Source organism: Barbus barbus (genome assembly GCF_936440315.1).
Source record: "Barbus barbus genome assembly, chromosome: 3".
Lineage (NCBI taxonomy): Eukaryota > Metazoa > Chordata > Actinopteri > Cypriniformes > Cyprinidae > Barbus > Barbus barbus.
This window is the reverse complement of record NC_136731.1, coordinates 3,508,931-3,524,749: the sequence shown is the minus strand read 5'-3', so window position 1 is coordinate 3,524,749 and position 15,819 is coordinate 3,508,931. Positions and strand designations below refer to the sequence as shown.

Genomic DNA, 15,819 nt, shown 5'->3' with positions numbered 1-15,819 from the left:
ACAGGACTTTTATTTTGTTCCACTGGTATGACGTCATAAAACCGCGCCGCGCTGTGATCCGACTGAAGACAGGTTTGTGTTTTTAGTCATTTAAAATGTTTAAATCGAGACCCGTTGGAGCAATTTCACAGTTTTCAATAAGCGATGTAAAATTAATTATTGTTTAATGTAATACTGCAGTGCTGCTTCTAACATTTATGAGCGCTAATTTGTGTGATTAAAACACATCTGAAACAGAAAAGTGCGCCTCACTTTGCTTCATTTATCGTGAATCAGTTCATAATAAACACGAATTGATGAGCAAGTACTAGCCTGCGTCCTGATGTGCATACCATCTCTCCTAAATTCTGTGTGATATTAGTCATTTTCAACACTATTTATTGCAGATAGGGTGGATAGTATTGGGACGCAGGGCTATTGAATCAATTGCTTCGAAAATCGATTCAGTGATTCGGTTCGTTTGAATCGCCGCGCGCTGAAGACACACACAATGTAAACAAAACAAAAACATAAACATGTGTAACTCTTACAAACCTGTGTTTAACAAGTGCACTGACATAATACATGTTATATACAAAACCAACAATATAAATCTGTTTATACAAATATAAACCCTCATCAGTGCGCTGACTACTGAACTGAGCTGATTGAGATTTTGTCTTCATTTTTCTTTCTTTCATCTTAAATGTCACAGAGGGTCCAAACACAGAAGTAACTGAGAACCACGTGACACTGTTATTAAGATGGCGTTTATTAAGGAGGAGATCGAAGACGTGAAGATTGAAGACGTGAAGATTGAAGAAGTATTCAGTCTGAAACAAGAAGATACTGAAGAACAAACAGGTTGGTTTTCTTTCTCAAAGCTGAACTCATTTGATCCTTAATAAAATGTCCAGCTCTGCAGGTATTAATGACATGTTACACATTAAATTAGAAAACATACAGAAGTAGCCAAAACAAAACAATTTATTTGAACAAAAATTTTTTACTTCTGAATTGAAAACTCCTTTATAAGACAGAAAAACATGTTTTTCTTGTTAAAACACATGAACAAGCTGTGTTCAACCAAGTCTCTGGCTTTCTCACACACAACAACCTCCTCGACAGCAACCATTCTGGTTTCAGAAGTGGACATTCAATCAAGACTGCCTTGCTCTCAGTTGTTGAAGCCCTAGGACTGGCGAGAGTGGATTCTAAATCTTCAAAATTTATCTTGCTGGATCTGTCTGATGCTTTTGACATGGTTAACCACCCGATCCTCATGTCAACACTATTGGCAAAGGGCATCTCAGGAACTGCACTCCAGTGGTTTGAGTCTTACCTCTCAGATAGGTCCTTCAAGGTATCTTGGAGACGTGATGTGTCCACATCGCAACATCTAACTACTGGGGTGCCTCAGGGCTCAGTTCTTGGACCACTTCTCTTTTCTGTCTACATGGCATCACTAGGCTCTGTCATTCAGAAACGTGGCTTTTCTTATCACTGATATGCTGATGACACTCAACTCTACCTCTCACTCCATCCTGATGATCCGACGATAGCTGCTCACATCTCAGCTTGTCTAACAGACATTTCTTGCTGGATGAAGGACCATCACCTTCAACTCAAACTTGCCAAGACAGAACTGCTTGTGGTTCCAGCAAACCCATTATTTCATCACAATTTCAGCATCCAGTTATGCCATCAATCATAACTCCTGGGTCAGTCGTGGCCTAATGGATAGAGAGTCGGACTTGTAATCCGAAGGTCGTGGGTTCGAGTCTCGGGTCCGGCGGGGATTGTAGGTGGGGGAGTGAATAACCAACACTCTCTCCATCCTCAATACCACGACTGAGGTGAGACCCTTGAGCAAGACCAGATGGTAGCAAAGTGAATAAACGATTATCAGGGTGATTTGAGTCCTTGATGATTTTGACAGCTCAACTTTTGCAGCGATTTGAGGTAGATGTCCTGTAGAGAGGGGAGAGCGGACCCTGAGATGCGCTCAGCTAAGCACACAACACTCTCCGTTTCCATACCACACTGAGATGCACTGAGTCAATACACTTTCTATGGTCCCTGAATAGAAAGTTTTCAGTATTGCTGGTGAGACCCTGAATTTCCTCAGCTGTCGCAGATGGTACAGTCTTTGCCTGGCTTTCTTAACCTGTGTTTGGATGTGTGTAGTCCAAGTCAGGTTCTCGGAGATGTTTACACCGAGGTACTTGAAGCTACTCACCTGCTCCACAGGGGTCCTACTGATCATAAGAGGGGCGTAGGGCCGCTGCTGTCTCTTCCTAAAGTCCATGATCAGCTCTTTAGTTTTGCTCACATTCAGAGAGAGACAGTTGTCCTGGCACCGTGATGTGAGTCTCTCTACCTCATCCAAGTATGCGGTCTCATCGTTGTTGGAGATGAGGCCCAGAACCACAGTATCATCAGCGAATTTGATAATAGATGTGGAGCTGTGAGAGGACACGCAGTCATGCGTGTAGAGAGAGTAGAGCAGGGGACTCAGGACACAGCCCTGTGGGGCTCCTACGTTCAGGGTGATGGAGTTTGAGGTGAACTGGCCAACTTTCACCACTTGAGGTCTGCCGGTGAGGAAGTCTTGAATCCAGTCACAGAGTGAGGAGTTTAGGCCGTGGTCTGTGAGTTTAGACCCCAGCTTGATGGGGACTATAGTGTTGAAAGCTGAGCTATAGTCAATGAATAGCAGCCTTACATAATTCCCATTGTTGCTGTCCAAGTGTGTGAGGGAAGAGTGGAGGACGTGACAGATGGCATCGTCCGTGGATCTGTACGGACGTAGATCTTTGAGGACGTTCCCACAGCGTTTCTTGGACATTAGCCAAACTTCTAAAAAATGGAACGCTACCACGACATCCTCATGACATTGTCATAAAGTAATGTCACACTGAACAAATGACAACCAACTGGCGATGTCCTCACAACGTACTGTGTTTACTGGGCATAAGATCACTGTGTTAGTGTCAAGCTTAAGTAAAGCACTACAAATAAACTTTCTTTTTTCAATACATTTGTCACAAAGTCCAATACTTTCCGTGTTTTTTTGCCCCCTTTAACAACTGAGAAATGTGTCCAAATATCAGACCTGACTAGTTTTGCTTTTATATAATAAAAACCTGCATTAATCTTTTTCTCAAGTTCATTCCTTTTGTTTACTCCATCCTTCTTGTTAAATCTTGTGTCGAGACCCGCAGGATCCCAGTCCCAAAGCAGTACCCTATTGAGTTTTTATGTTTCGTTTTGTTTTATGAGGGGCTTGATAACTGCCAGTTTGAAAGAATTTGGGACATGTCCTAATGAAAATAAAGAGTTAACAATATTGACATGAGGTTCTGAGATTACAGGTTACAGAACACTTTGTGGGTGTACGATCTAGCAGACGTGGTTGTGTTTGATGCTTTACATGTGTACATTTTTATTTTGTTTGTTGCTATGTGCCATTAATCCGGTATTAAATTGCACGTTTCTTTCCGCTTTAGACCTGATGCCACTGAAAGAGGAGAGTCAACAACTCAATTACATGGAAGAAAAAGATCAATATGAGAAACCTCATCAGTTCATGACTGGAGAAAAAGATTTTAGCGACTCAAAGATTGAAGAGACGTCCTCACAAAACAAAGGAACTAGAAACATTAAAGGCCACAAGAAAGTTAAAACTGGAAAGAGCACTTTCGCTTGCCAACAGTGTGGAAGAACTTTCAGTCACAAACAAGCCCTAAACAGACACATGAAAATTCACACCGGAGTGAAGCCTTTCGCCTGCCAACAGTGTGGAAGAAGCTTCAGTCTCAAACAAACCCTTAACAGGCACATGGAAATTCACACCGGAGTGAAGCCTTTTGCCTGCCAAGAGTGTGAAAAGAGATTTTCTGATAGAACAAAACTTACAGCCCACATGAGAGTTCACACTGGAGAGAGACCTTTCACCTGCTCTCAATGTGGAAAGAGTTTTACACAGAAAAAGCACCTTAATATCCACATGAGTGTTCACACTGGACAGTGCCTGTACACCTGCAAACTGTGTGAAAAGAGTTTCTCACAAAAAGGAAATCTTAAGACTCACATGAGAGTTCACACTGGAGAAAAGCCATTCACATGCGATCAGTGTGAAAAGAGTTTCACACACAAAAAAAACCTTAATGACCACATGCATTATCATACCATCAGATTTAAAAAAAACCTTAACCATTATATTACGATTCACACAAGAGAGGGGGATTTTATATGTCATCAGTGTGGAAGGAGTTTCAAAGACAGCAAATGCCTTAAGAATCATGTAAAAACTCACGCTGGAGAGAAGCCTTTCATGTGCGATCACTGTGGAAAAACTTGCTCAAACAAAGCAAACCTTGAGAATCACGTAAGAGTTCACACTGGAGAGAAGCCATTCATCTGCCCTCAGTGTGGAAAGAGTTTCCCATACAAAGGAAACCTTAAGATTCACATAAGAGTTCACACTGGAGAGAAGCCATACAAGTGTCTTCAGTGTGAGAAGAGTTTCATGTACCACACAGGCTTGAAACGTCATTTACAGACTTGCACACACCGCAAGCGTGAGCTTCACGTCAGCGTCACTGGAGCTGCAGACTCCTGAGAGTATTCACTAGGGATGTGCGGGTCTAGTCAACTAAACGGTACAGCTCCTACTAGACCACACTGCAAACAATAGTCAATTACACGAGAGAGAAAGAGAAAAAAATAGGATTTTATCATTCAAATTACCATCATTTTAATGTTACAAAAATCTAGCAAATGTCAATCACACCATTCACTTCAACCCGTCACCGCTACGATCCCGTCCGCACCGTCTATGCCTCTGGTGGTGCGAGATGTCCAGGCACTTTCCGAAACTTGCTTGTCGTTATCTTTGCGTGAAGCCGAGCACTTTTTCAAGCGCTGTTGTCCGCCATCTTGTCCGAAAGCTACGGCCTAAAAAACATTTTAAAACTTTTTCAATATAACTAAATATAAAAATGTGCGAAGGGTTAAGCTGTGCTCTTGCTGGCTGCCACAGTAACGGCAAAAAGCTAAGGTATTCCTTTAAAGTACTGTTTTGGTTCCAGAAAACTTGTCATGTCCGGTGCTGTTGCATTGCTTGCAGCACTAAAGTTAAATGCTGAGTGTTAAGTAACGTATGCACGTGCGCTCATCTGTTTTCAATGCAGCTCTCCTCACATTGCTTCATGTCATCTTCCCTCTCATTAAACTATGACAGGTCCACAGTTTCGTCATAGGTAGAATGCAAAATGTTTCAATACAAGCATTGCAGTCAAATGTCATTTTTGCAGTATTTCAAACCTTTAACTCGTGGGAGAAAATGAACCCACTGCAACAGTTTAAAATCAGCCTAATTCCGTGCACAAATTGCGGATTTGGCAACCCTGCATCCAAGTGATACTCCGCATATGGATAGCTCCCTGATGTGCGAAAATTATATTCAGTATTACAATGTTTGCAGGAGCGGGAAATTCAGCGGGAGCGGGATTAAGAAAACAGTCCCGCGCAGGGCTTTAATACAAAATGCATGAATGGTGACTGTAGATAGCAAAAGCCAAATCCCGGACATTTTGGGGCGATTTAGAAATCGCAGCCGGACACATTTTTTAAGGTCCAAAAAGAAGACATATGGTCACCCTAGTAAAATGGGTATTATATTGTTTTTAGACGATATAGCCTACATTAAGTATGTTTTTAAGGGTGCTTTCACACCTGTAGATTGATTGCTTTGTTCCGAAACAGGGATTCAAATTATTACAATGTTGCTTTTTATCCTTGGTGCGGTTCGCTTTCACATGGCAAAGTTTCTAAACGGACCAAAATTGTTAATACAAGTCACGTGCGAGTAAACTGTCCTATCATTGGTCAGTTACACGGTTTATTTTCTGGGATTCCATAGCTGTCAACAGTCAGGATGGAACAACTACAACTTCGCGGCCTTATTGTTGTTGTTTTTTTGTAGCTGTCGTTATAGTAATTTATCATTTTAATCAGGGGTCCAGGATTCGTCGGGAAAACATTAAAATACACCTACTACGAAGAGCATTAAGACGGCATTATAAAATGAAAAGGCACGCTTTGATTTTGAATGGCGAAGACGTACTCACCCACAGACATTGTCTAACGTTATTGCTTTTCACTGAACTTACGTAATTACCCATTATACAGTGTGATATAGCCTGGTCCGTTGGATTGGATCCGAAACGCTCCAGAGTTCATTTTCAATCGAGCCGAGACCACCTCGTTCATGCAATCTCGGACCGATTGTTTTGGCGTGGATCCGAGCGCGATTTCCATGTTCACATATACCCAAACGAACCGAGCTAAGTGGGGAGACGCGCCAGGTGCTGAAACAACGGGCTAGATGTGAAAGCACCCTAAAAGCCGTTTTAATGCTGTTCCTTGTTAAACGTTCCTATTGTTTTTGACTTGTGTTTTAATATGTTGGCTAGATGAAGAATTCTGTCAGTCTATTGCCCCTTGTGCTTGCGGTGTGAAACTAGCGGGGTCAGCGGCATCACCGGCGGTGTCATGCTCTGCTAGCCGCCGCATGCCTCTAATAGTGTCTGCCAGACCCAGGTAGTCTTTCCAGGGTTCAAAGTTCTGACTTTTCGACTCCATTTAGACTATGGCATTCGTGACAGAACCGTGACGCACGAGCTGAGCACGTGTGGATTTTAAAGGGCAGACGTCACGGCAGGAGACCAATGATCTGAACTCCACGCAGCTCCTGCACTACTCTCCATTCAAAATGAATGACTTCCGGTCTGACGCTTGTCGTTCGTCGGAGATAGTAGAAAGACATTGAGTGTCACTAAAGGTTTACAAAACTGAGCGATACATTTTCATTCTGAAGGACATCAGTTCAATTGTGATCAGTGTAATTTTTTCTTTTGCCATCACACTTAACTGATGCATATGAAAAGACACCTCATTGAGACCCTGTTTGTGTTCCTTGTGAAATAGTAAAGCAACAGAAAATGTGTGCGTGTGTGAAATTAAGGCTCTGTTCACACTACAGCTGAATGTGGGCTACATCTAATTGTTCACTTTCATGACCAATTCTTTTATTTGCACCCTTTACTTCTTTATACTTCAGCTAATAAAAGGACATAAACTTATAATGAACTCTGCACTGTGTTATAATTTGATTTCAATGATTATGTAAACATATGTTGTCAGTCTGGACTTGAATATGGTAGATTTCAGCAGCGTAATTCACACAATTCACCAGAGGAGGGCATTCAAATATCATTTTAAATGCATATTGAAATATAAGAATACATTTCAACTTGACCGAATGTTGATAGAAGGCAATCTTTGAGTTTCATGATTGTTGCATGTTTTTGTCTGTGTCTGTTGTCCTAATAAAAGTTTCATTTGGTTGACAAACATTTTGTATTTAGTGATAAACTAATAATTTTCTATAAGTGGTTTCTGCACTTTTGTCTTTCAGACAGAATCTCACACAGGATCATATTGTAGTTATTTTCAGACAAAATATTTGAAAATATACTTTTACCACATAAAACTTTTTTGGTTTTCTGTAAATGTTTTATGAGCTTTTACAGGACTTTTATTTTGTTCCACTGGTATGACGTCATAAAACCGCGCCGCGCTGTGATCCGACCGAAGACAGGTTTGTGTTTTTAGTCATTTAAAATGTTTAAATCGAGACCCGTTGGAGCAATTTCACAGTTTTCAATAAGCGATGTAAAATTAATTATTGTTTAATGTATTATTGCAGTGCTGCGTCTAACATTTATGAGCGCTAATTTGTGTGATTATAACACATCTGAAACAGAAAAGTGCGCCTCACTTTGCTTCTTTTATCGTGAATCAGTTCATAATGAGCAAGTACTAGCCTGCGTCCTGATGTGCATACCATCTCTCCTAAATTCTATGTGATATGAGTAATTTTCAACACTATTTAGGGCAGAAAGGGTGGATAGTACACACATTGGGACGCAGGGCTATTGAATCAATTGCTTCGAAAAGCGATTCAGTGATTCGGTTCGTTTGAATCGCCGCGCGCTGAAGACACACACAATGTAAACACAACAAAAACATAAACATGTGTAACTCTTACAAACCTGTGTTTAACAAGTGCACTGACATAATGTTATATACAAATACCAACAATATAAATCTGTTTATAAACCCTCATCAGTGCGCTGACTACTGAACTGAGCTGATTGAGATTTTGTCTTCATTTTTCTTTCTTTCATCTTAAATGTCACAGAGGGTCCAAACACAGAAGTAACTGAGAACCACGTGACACTGTTATTAAGATGGCGTTTATTAAGGAGGAGATCGAAGACGTGAAGATCGAAGACGTGAAGATTGAAGAAGTATTCAGTCTGAAACAAGAAGATACTGAGGAACAAACAGGTTGGTTTTCTTTCTCAAAGCTGAACTCATTTGATCCTTAATAAAATGTCCAGCTCTGCAGGAATGAATGACATGTTACACATTAAATTAGAAAACATAATACAGAAGTAGCCAAAACAAAACAATTTAGTTGAACAAAAAAATTTTACTTCTGAATTGAAAACTCCTTTGTAAGACAGAAAAACATGTTTTTCTTGTTAAAACACATGAACGAGCTGTGTTCAACCAAGTCTCTGGCTTTCTCACACACAACAACCTCCTCGACAGCAACCATTCTGGTTTCAGAAGTGGACATTCAACCAAGACTGCCTTGCTCTCAGTTGTTGAAGCCCTAGGACTGGCGAGAGTGGATTCCAAATCTTCAAAACTTATCTTGCTGGATCTGTCTGATGCTTTTGACATGGTTAACCACCCGATCCTCATGTCAACACTATTGGCAAAGGGCATCTCAGGAACTGCACTCCAGTGGTTTGAGTCTTACCTCTCAGATAGGTCCTTCAAGGTATCTTGGAGACGTGATGTGTCCACATCGCAACATCTAACTACTGGGGTGCCTCAGGGCTCAGTTCTTGGACCACTTCTCTTTTCTGTCTACATGGCATCACTAGGCTCTGTCATTCAGAAACGTGGCTTTTCTTATCACTGATATGCTGATGACACTCAACTCTACCTCTCATTCCATCCTGATGATCCGACGATAGCTGCTCACATCTCAGCTTGTCTAACAGACATTTCTTGCTGGATGAAAGACCATCACCTTCAACTCAAACTTGCCAAGACAGAACTGCTTGTGGTTCCAGCAAACCCATCATTTCATCACAATTTCAGCATCCAGTTATGCCATCAATCATAACTCCTGGGGCAGTCGTGGCCTAATGGATAGAGTCAGACTTGTAACCCGAAGGTCGTGGGTTCGAGTCTCGGGTCCAAATTCCAAGTATGGGTCACCATACTTGGCCACACACCACTTCCCTTTCCCCCTTTGCCTTCAAGAACAGCCAGAAACCTTGGAGTTATGATTGATGTTCAGCTGACCACATTTGCTTTATTAAACATTAAGAAGATCTGGCCCTTTCTTTCGGAACATGCTTCACAATTCCTTGTTCAAGCTCTTGTTCTGTCCAGGCTGGACTATTGCAATGCTCTCATGGCAAGTCTTCCAGCCATCAATCAAACCTTTACAATTAATCCAAAACGCGGCAGCAAAATAAATTTTGAATGAGCCGAGACAAATGCATGTCTCACCTCTGTGTCTACCAATAGCTGCTCGCATAAAATTCAAGGCATTGATGTTTGCCTACTTAAACCACCACTGGCTTTGCACCCCTTTACCTAAATTCATTACTTCAGACTTATGTACCCTCTAGAAGCTTGCGTTCTGCAAGTGAATGTTGCTTTATTGTGCCATCCCAAAGAGGCACAAAATCACTTTCACAGACTTTTAAATTAAATGTTCCCTCGTGGTGAATGACCTGCCTTCAATAATCAGCTAAAAACACATCTCTTCCATCTTTATTTGATCCTCTATCTAGCAATCTCTATTCTGCTGTTGCTGCTGTCTGTACACGCTGCAAATACTCACAACACAACCAAAAAAAAAAAAAGAAAGAAACGCACTGCAAATAGAAAAAAAAAGCCTGCAAATTAAGAAAACAACTTTCATCAATTTGACAACACACACGCTGCAAATGCTCACAACACAACCAAACAAAGAAACGCACTGCATATAAAATTTATTTGGTTGTATTGTGAGCATTTGCAGTGTTTCTTTATTTGTTTGTGTTGTGAGCATTTGCACCACCTGCTGTCAAACTGATGATGTTTTCTTGATTTGCTGGTGCTTTTTCTATTTGCATGTTTTTTTCTGAAGTTGCAGCGCGTTGAGCTCTCTCGGCCACTGTAGCTTTGGCTACAAAATGACCTCTTCAAAGACTGAGTTTAAAAAAGAAAAAGTGTAAAAAATATCAACGAGTATTTAATGGTAAAAAAGCAACAACAACAAAAAAAAGGCTCAGCACAACAGCGGCCTGTTTTTCCATTCATTATAGGTCATAGAAATTCAGCTTTTTAGTCAGTAAAAGTCAGGGAATTTGACATTTGACTCGTACGTGACTTGCGCGAATAAATCGCGCTATTCGCGCGTAGTTGGACGCGTGAACATTTTGGGTTTACTCGCTTCACGCGCGTGAAATTCGCTCCAGGCGATCACTCATGTATCCCGAAGAGAGGAGCATAACCTCGGCTAGTCCTTCTGACATTTGCCGCTGGCTCTGATGTCTCTGTAGTGGATAAACATAAGATATAATTTGTTTTGGGTAAATCTAACAGGTAATCTTTGGTCTATAGTACAGCTCCGGATACAGCTACGATGATTTAGTCCTCTATTGTTGTTTTGATTTCTGCCTCGCTCGTAATCACGTCACTACTAGAGCAAGCTCCTGATTGGTTAGCGCGGCGCGAATATCCGCCAAAGTTCAGATTTTTGAACTTGCGCGTCAAACGCTCAAAATGCTCAATTCGCGCGAATCGCGCCGCAGGATGTCTATTCGCGTCTTTGCATTGACTTAACATGTAAATCACTCGCGCTTAACGCTTCATTCGCGTCTGGTGTGAACGCACCATTAGAGTGGGAACCCTGCCTATTGAGTTTTTATGTTTCGTTTTGTTTTATGAGGGGCTTGATAACTGCCAGTTTGAAAGAATTTGGGACATGTCCTAATGAAAATAAAGAGTTAACAATATTGACATGAGGTTCTGAGATTACAGGTTACAGAACACTTTGTGGGTATAGGATCTAGCAGACATGGTTGTGTTTGATGCTTTACATGTGTACATTTTTATTTTGTTTGTTGCTATGTGCCATTAATCCGGTATTAAATTTCACGTTTCTTTCCGCTTTAGACCTGATGCCACTGAAAGAGGAGAGTCAAGAACTCAATTATATGGAAGAAAAAGATCAATACGAGAAACCTCATCAGTTCATGACTGGAGAAAAAGATTTTAGCGACTCAAAGATTGAAGAGACGTCCTCACAAAACAAAGGAACTAGAAGCACTTTCGCCTGCCAACAGTGTGGAAGAAGTTTTAGTCACAAACAAGCCCTAAACAGGCACATGAAAATTCACACCGGAGTGAAGCCTTTCGCCTGCCAACAGTGTGGAAGAAGTTTCAGTCTCAAACAAGCCCTAAACAGGCACATGGAAATTCACACCGGAGTGAAGCCTTTTGCCTGCCAAGAGTGTGAAAAGAGATTTTCTGATAGAACAAAACTTACAGCCCACATGAGTGTTCACACTGGACAGTGCCTGTACACCTGCAAACTGTGTGGAAAGAGTTTCTCACAAAAAGCAAATCTTAAGACTCACATGAGAGTTCACACGGGAGAAAAGCCATTCACATGCGATCAGTGTGAAAAGTGTTTCTCACACAAAAAAAACCTTAATGACCACATGCATTATCATACCATCAGATTAAAAAAAAAACAGTGTGGAAGGAGTTTCAAAGACAGCAAATGCCTTAAGAATCATGTAAAAACTTGCGCTGGAGAGAAGCCTTTCATGTGCGATCACTGTGGAAAGACTTGCTCAAACAAAGCAAACCTTGAGAATCACGTAAGAGTTCACACTGGAGAGAAGCCATTCAAGTGTCTTCAGTGTGAGAAGAGTTTCATGTATCACACAGGCTTGAAACGTCATTTACAGACTTGCACACACCACAAGCGTGAGCTTCACGTCAGCGTCGCTGCAGACTCCTGAGAGTATTCACTAGGGATGTGCGGGTCTAGTCAACTAAACGGTACAGCTCCTACTAGACCACACTGCAAACAATAGTCGATTACACGAGAGAGAAAGATAATTTTTTTGGGGATTTTATCATTCAAATTAGCATTTTAATTTGATGTTTAAAATATTTTAAATAAGTTACAATTAAATGTTTGAAAAAGAATACATAATCTTTATGTTGTGTAAGGCCTGGTCAAAACCAGAACACACACACACCTAATTTCAACACATTCCTGAAGCAGGAATCAAAGCTCCCACTCCAGCCCATCGCTCGCCCCGAACCTCCTTATCTCCTGGGACCATAAAAACCAGGATATATTGGGGAAGAACATCTGGATGTCTTTAGAGAAGAGAAAACTTTTAAGTGCTTGGCTGGATTTATCATAAATAAAGTCGAACAGGGCAAAAGACCTTGTAATTTGGAGAAACTTCACACAAACCCTCCCTAATCTCTTTCCATTAACGCAGTAATTCAGGGATGGTATCGTTAAAGATGATGTTTTTACAATCAACGTCCAACTAAGAAAATCTCCAGATCTCCACGAAAGTGACCTTCCCGCGACCTCGCGCTTCTCCCCAAGAGGGGAATGCACCTTTTTCTTGTTGCTCTCTAACAGACAAAGAGACGCCACGCTTTGCTCAAGTATCTAAAAGAGGACAAATGATACTAGTTTCTACTATTGAAGCAATATATTCGAAAAAACACTCATACAATATATTTACAACATATATTAAGGTTGTTTTCGTGTCATTTCAAAGGCTTGTGGAACGTATGATATTGTTGTAATCTTTTGATGCATAACTTTACCTGATGCTCCATGTGTTTATTTAGAATCAAGGATTGTTTCTTCTATGGCTTAACCGCGTAATGAATACAAAGGATATATGTATTTTTGTGCATGTCAAATACGTGGTGTTTGGTTTCAGATGAAAGCTGATTTCATTAATAGTAAGCTGGTGTGGATGAAATTTGTTTGTTCTCATCAATGCATGATTACAATACGAATATCAATATGTTTTTCATGTGATAAATAACTGAACAGATAAGGTATGCGCACGGAAAGAAGCTGTGCAGGGCTGGAAGAATCCGATTGGGTCAGTCGCCCGGGGGGTAGATCCCAAATCGGCCCGTTAAAAACAGATACCCAACTGTGTCTCAGTGTTGTTGTTGGAAATTGAAAAGAAAAGCTTAAGCTCAGCTCGCTCCTTGCTCGACGCTCTCAGCCATTTAACATCATGATTGAGCAGTAAACTGAGATCAAGACTTAAGCTTCCAAAGAACTTTATCTAAAAGCCTCAGAAACTGAACCAACTTCCTGGGAGCGTCATCAAGTCAGAACGAGGCCAACCAACCACTGAAGAGTATTCTCGTGACAACGAACTACCAAGCCGCCCATCAGCGCGCGATCTTTTCTGAGCCGGGAAGGAAGAAACTCAACTGAAAGCAAAAAAGGTACAGCATCCTTGAACCGGGAAAAGACTGAACTCAACCGAAAGCAAAGACAGTAAGACAAAATCTCCTGAATCGGCTGAACTGGTTGTATTCATCTTTTAAGAGTAAAGACAGAAGAGTTCCATGCGTGTGTGATTTCCCTCAGGTTGAAAACGAGCATTAGAACCTAAAACTCTCTTCAGATCAGAACAATCCATTGCAACGAATGTGTGTTTGTTTACGTCTTTTGTTTCGTGTTGTTTAGCTTAGTATTGTGTTAGATTAGTGAAATAAACTTTGATTCTATTAAGAAATCTCATGTCTGTTGCTATGTGATTTTCCAAGTCTGAAATTACTTGCCAAGATCACGTTTACCGGTGCTCATGAGCTTGATAACTAACTATTTGGTTTGTTTTATCGTTGGCCGCGAATAAGATTTCAAGAGATTATTGTTAAGAGATATCGTGCTGATTTTAATGCTTGCTGGACAAGTCGTTAATAAGGTATCGTTAACAAGGTATAAGTTGGACATTCTGATTAATCTCAATTAATCATATAAATATCGACTCTTAAGAGTGATTCCCTAAAAGCTAAAGTTAGAACAATGATTCTAAAGACCCTTACAGTTGTTTTTAAAAGTGTATCTGGGCAGAAACTATATTTTTTACCTCAGAACTCTTGAATTTTCTTTGTGTCTGTTGCGGTGAGCTCAAAAATGACCACATGAAAGACGAGCAAAGTGTGGGATTATTATGAATTAGAAGAAAAATGGAAAGTTTTGTGTAAACGGTGTAATGTCAAATTGGCTTACAATAACTCTACTGGAGCGATACATAATCATATTCAACACAGGCACGTATGCGTTAGCTTAGAGGCCAAAAGCTAGCAAATGTCAATCACACCATTCACTTCAACCCGTCACCGCTAGGATCCCGTCCAAACCGTCTATGCCTCTGGTGGTGCGAGATGTCCAGGCGCTTTCCGAAACTTGCTTGTCGTTATCTTTGCGTGACGCCGAGCACTTTTTTTCAAGTGCAGGAATAACTGTTAATCGCCTCAGGTCCCGTCTTTCACCAGACCACGTAGACATGTTAATTTTACTGAACAAAGAAGCATTGGTCTGAGTAATTAAAATGGGCATTGCTGCATTTTGTTTTTAGACGATGAAGCCTACTACAGGTGCATCTAAAAAAAATTAGAATATTGTGAAAAAGTAAAAAAAAATTCTGACTTTTTTCAAAAATTGAAACTTTCATATATTCTAGATTCATTACATCTAAAGTAAAACATTTCTAAAGTTTTTTAGTTTTAATTTTGATTAGATCTTACAGCTCATGAAAGTAAAAAATCCAGCATCTCAAAATATTAGAATATTTCCTAAAATCAATCAAAAAAAGGATGTGCAAAACAGAAAAGATCAAGTTTTTTAAAGTATGTTCATTAATGCACTCAATGCTTGGTCGGGGCTCCTTTTGCACGAACTCCAGCATCAGTGAGGTGTGGCATGGAAGCGATCAGCCTGTCCCAGATAGCACACGTACGTCTGCAAGATGTCTGTTAAAGATCTCTTGATCTGGAAAGCATCTGCTGTCTACAAACATCTGACAGATGTCTTTCAGATGTCAGTTTTACATACATTCTAAATCATAAACATCTTAAAGACATCTATTTGATATCTAAAAGGAAACGTCCTATAGACGTATTGCAGATGAGCAAACGCCCTAAAAAATACGTCTTGCAGATGTAAATGCAGACGTCAAATAGATGTCTCCGAGATGTGTATGTGTGCTATCGGGTGCATTCAGCTCGTCTGGATTGTTGGATCCACTGCTTCTCATCATTCTCTTTTGACAATATCCCATAAATTCCATACGAGGTTCAGGTAAGGCATGTTGTCTGGCCAATCAAGCAAAGTAATGTCATGCTCAGCAAACCATTTGGAAGTGGTTTTGGCAGTGTGGGCAGGTGCTAAAGTCCTGCTGGAAAAGGAAATCAGCATCTCCATAAAGCTTGTCAGCAGATGGAAGCATAAAGTGCTTCAAAATCTCCTGGTGGACGGCTGCATTGACTTTGGACTTGATAAAACACAATGGACTAAAGGCCTTTCCACACTGAGCGCGAAAAAGCGAAGCAAATTTTGGACGCAATGACGCGCTGGAATAAAACAACAGCTTCCTATGGCTGCTTCCACATAGGCCGCAAACATTC

The 15,819-nt window shown here is 40.7% G+C and overlaps 2 protein-coding genes across 2 annotated transcripts; both read left to right on the top strand.

Annotated features, from left to right (window-relative positions):
• Positions 1-7,389, top strand: LOC306854649 (uncharacterized protein). The gene is made up of 3 exons (XM_079392830.1): positions 1-72; positions 695-843; positions 3,489-7,389. The coding sequence occupies exons 2-3, from the start codon at positions 744-746 to the stop codon at positions 4,601-4,603; spliced, it is 1,215 nt and encodes a 404-aa protein (XP_079248956.1). The 5' UTR covers positions 1-72; positions 695-743; the 3' UTR covers positions 4,604-7,389.
• Positions 7,390-7,575: 186 nt separating this feature from the next.
• On the top strand, positions 7,576-13,919 carry LOC306854799 (uncharacterized protein). Its single transcript, XM_079393027.1, has 3 exons — positions 7,576-7,645; positions 8,249-8,397; positions 11,299-13,919. Exons 2-3 carry the CDS (start codon positions 8,298-8,300, stop codon positions 12,150-12,152), a joined length of 954 nt encoding a protein of 317 aa, XP_079249153.1. The 5' UTR covers positions 7,576-7,645; positions 8,249-8,297; the 3' UTR covers positions 12,153-13,919.
• The last annotated feature ends 1,900 nt before the right edge of the window (positions 13,920-15,819 follow it).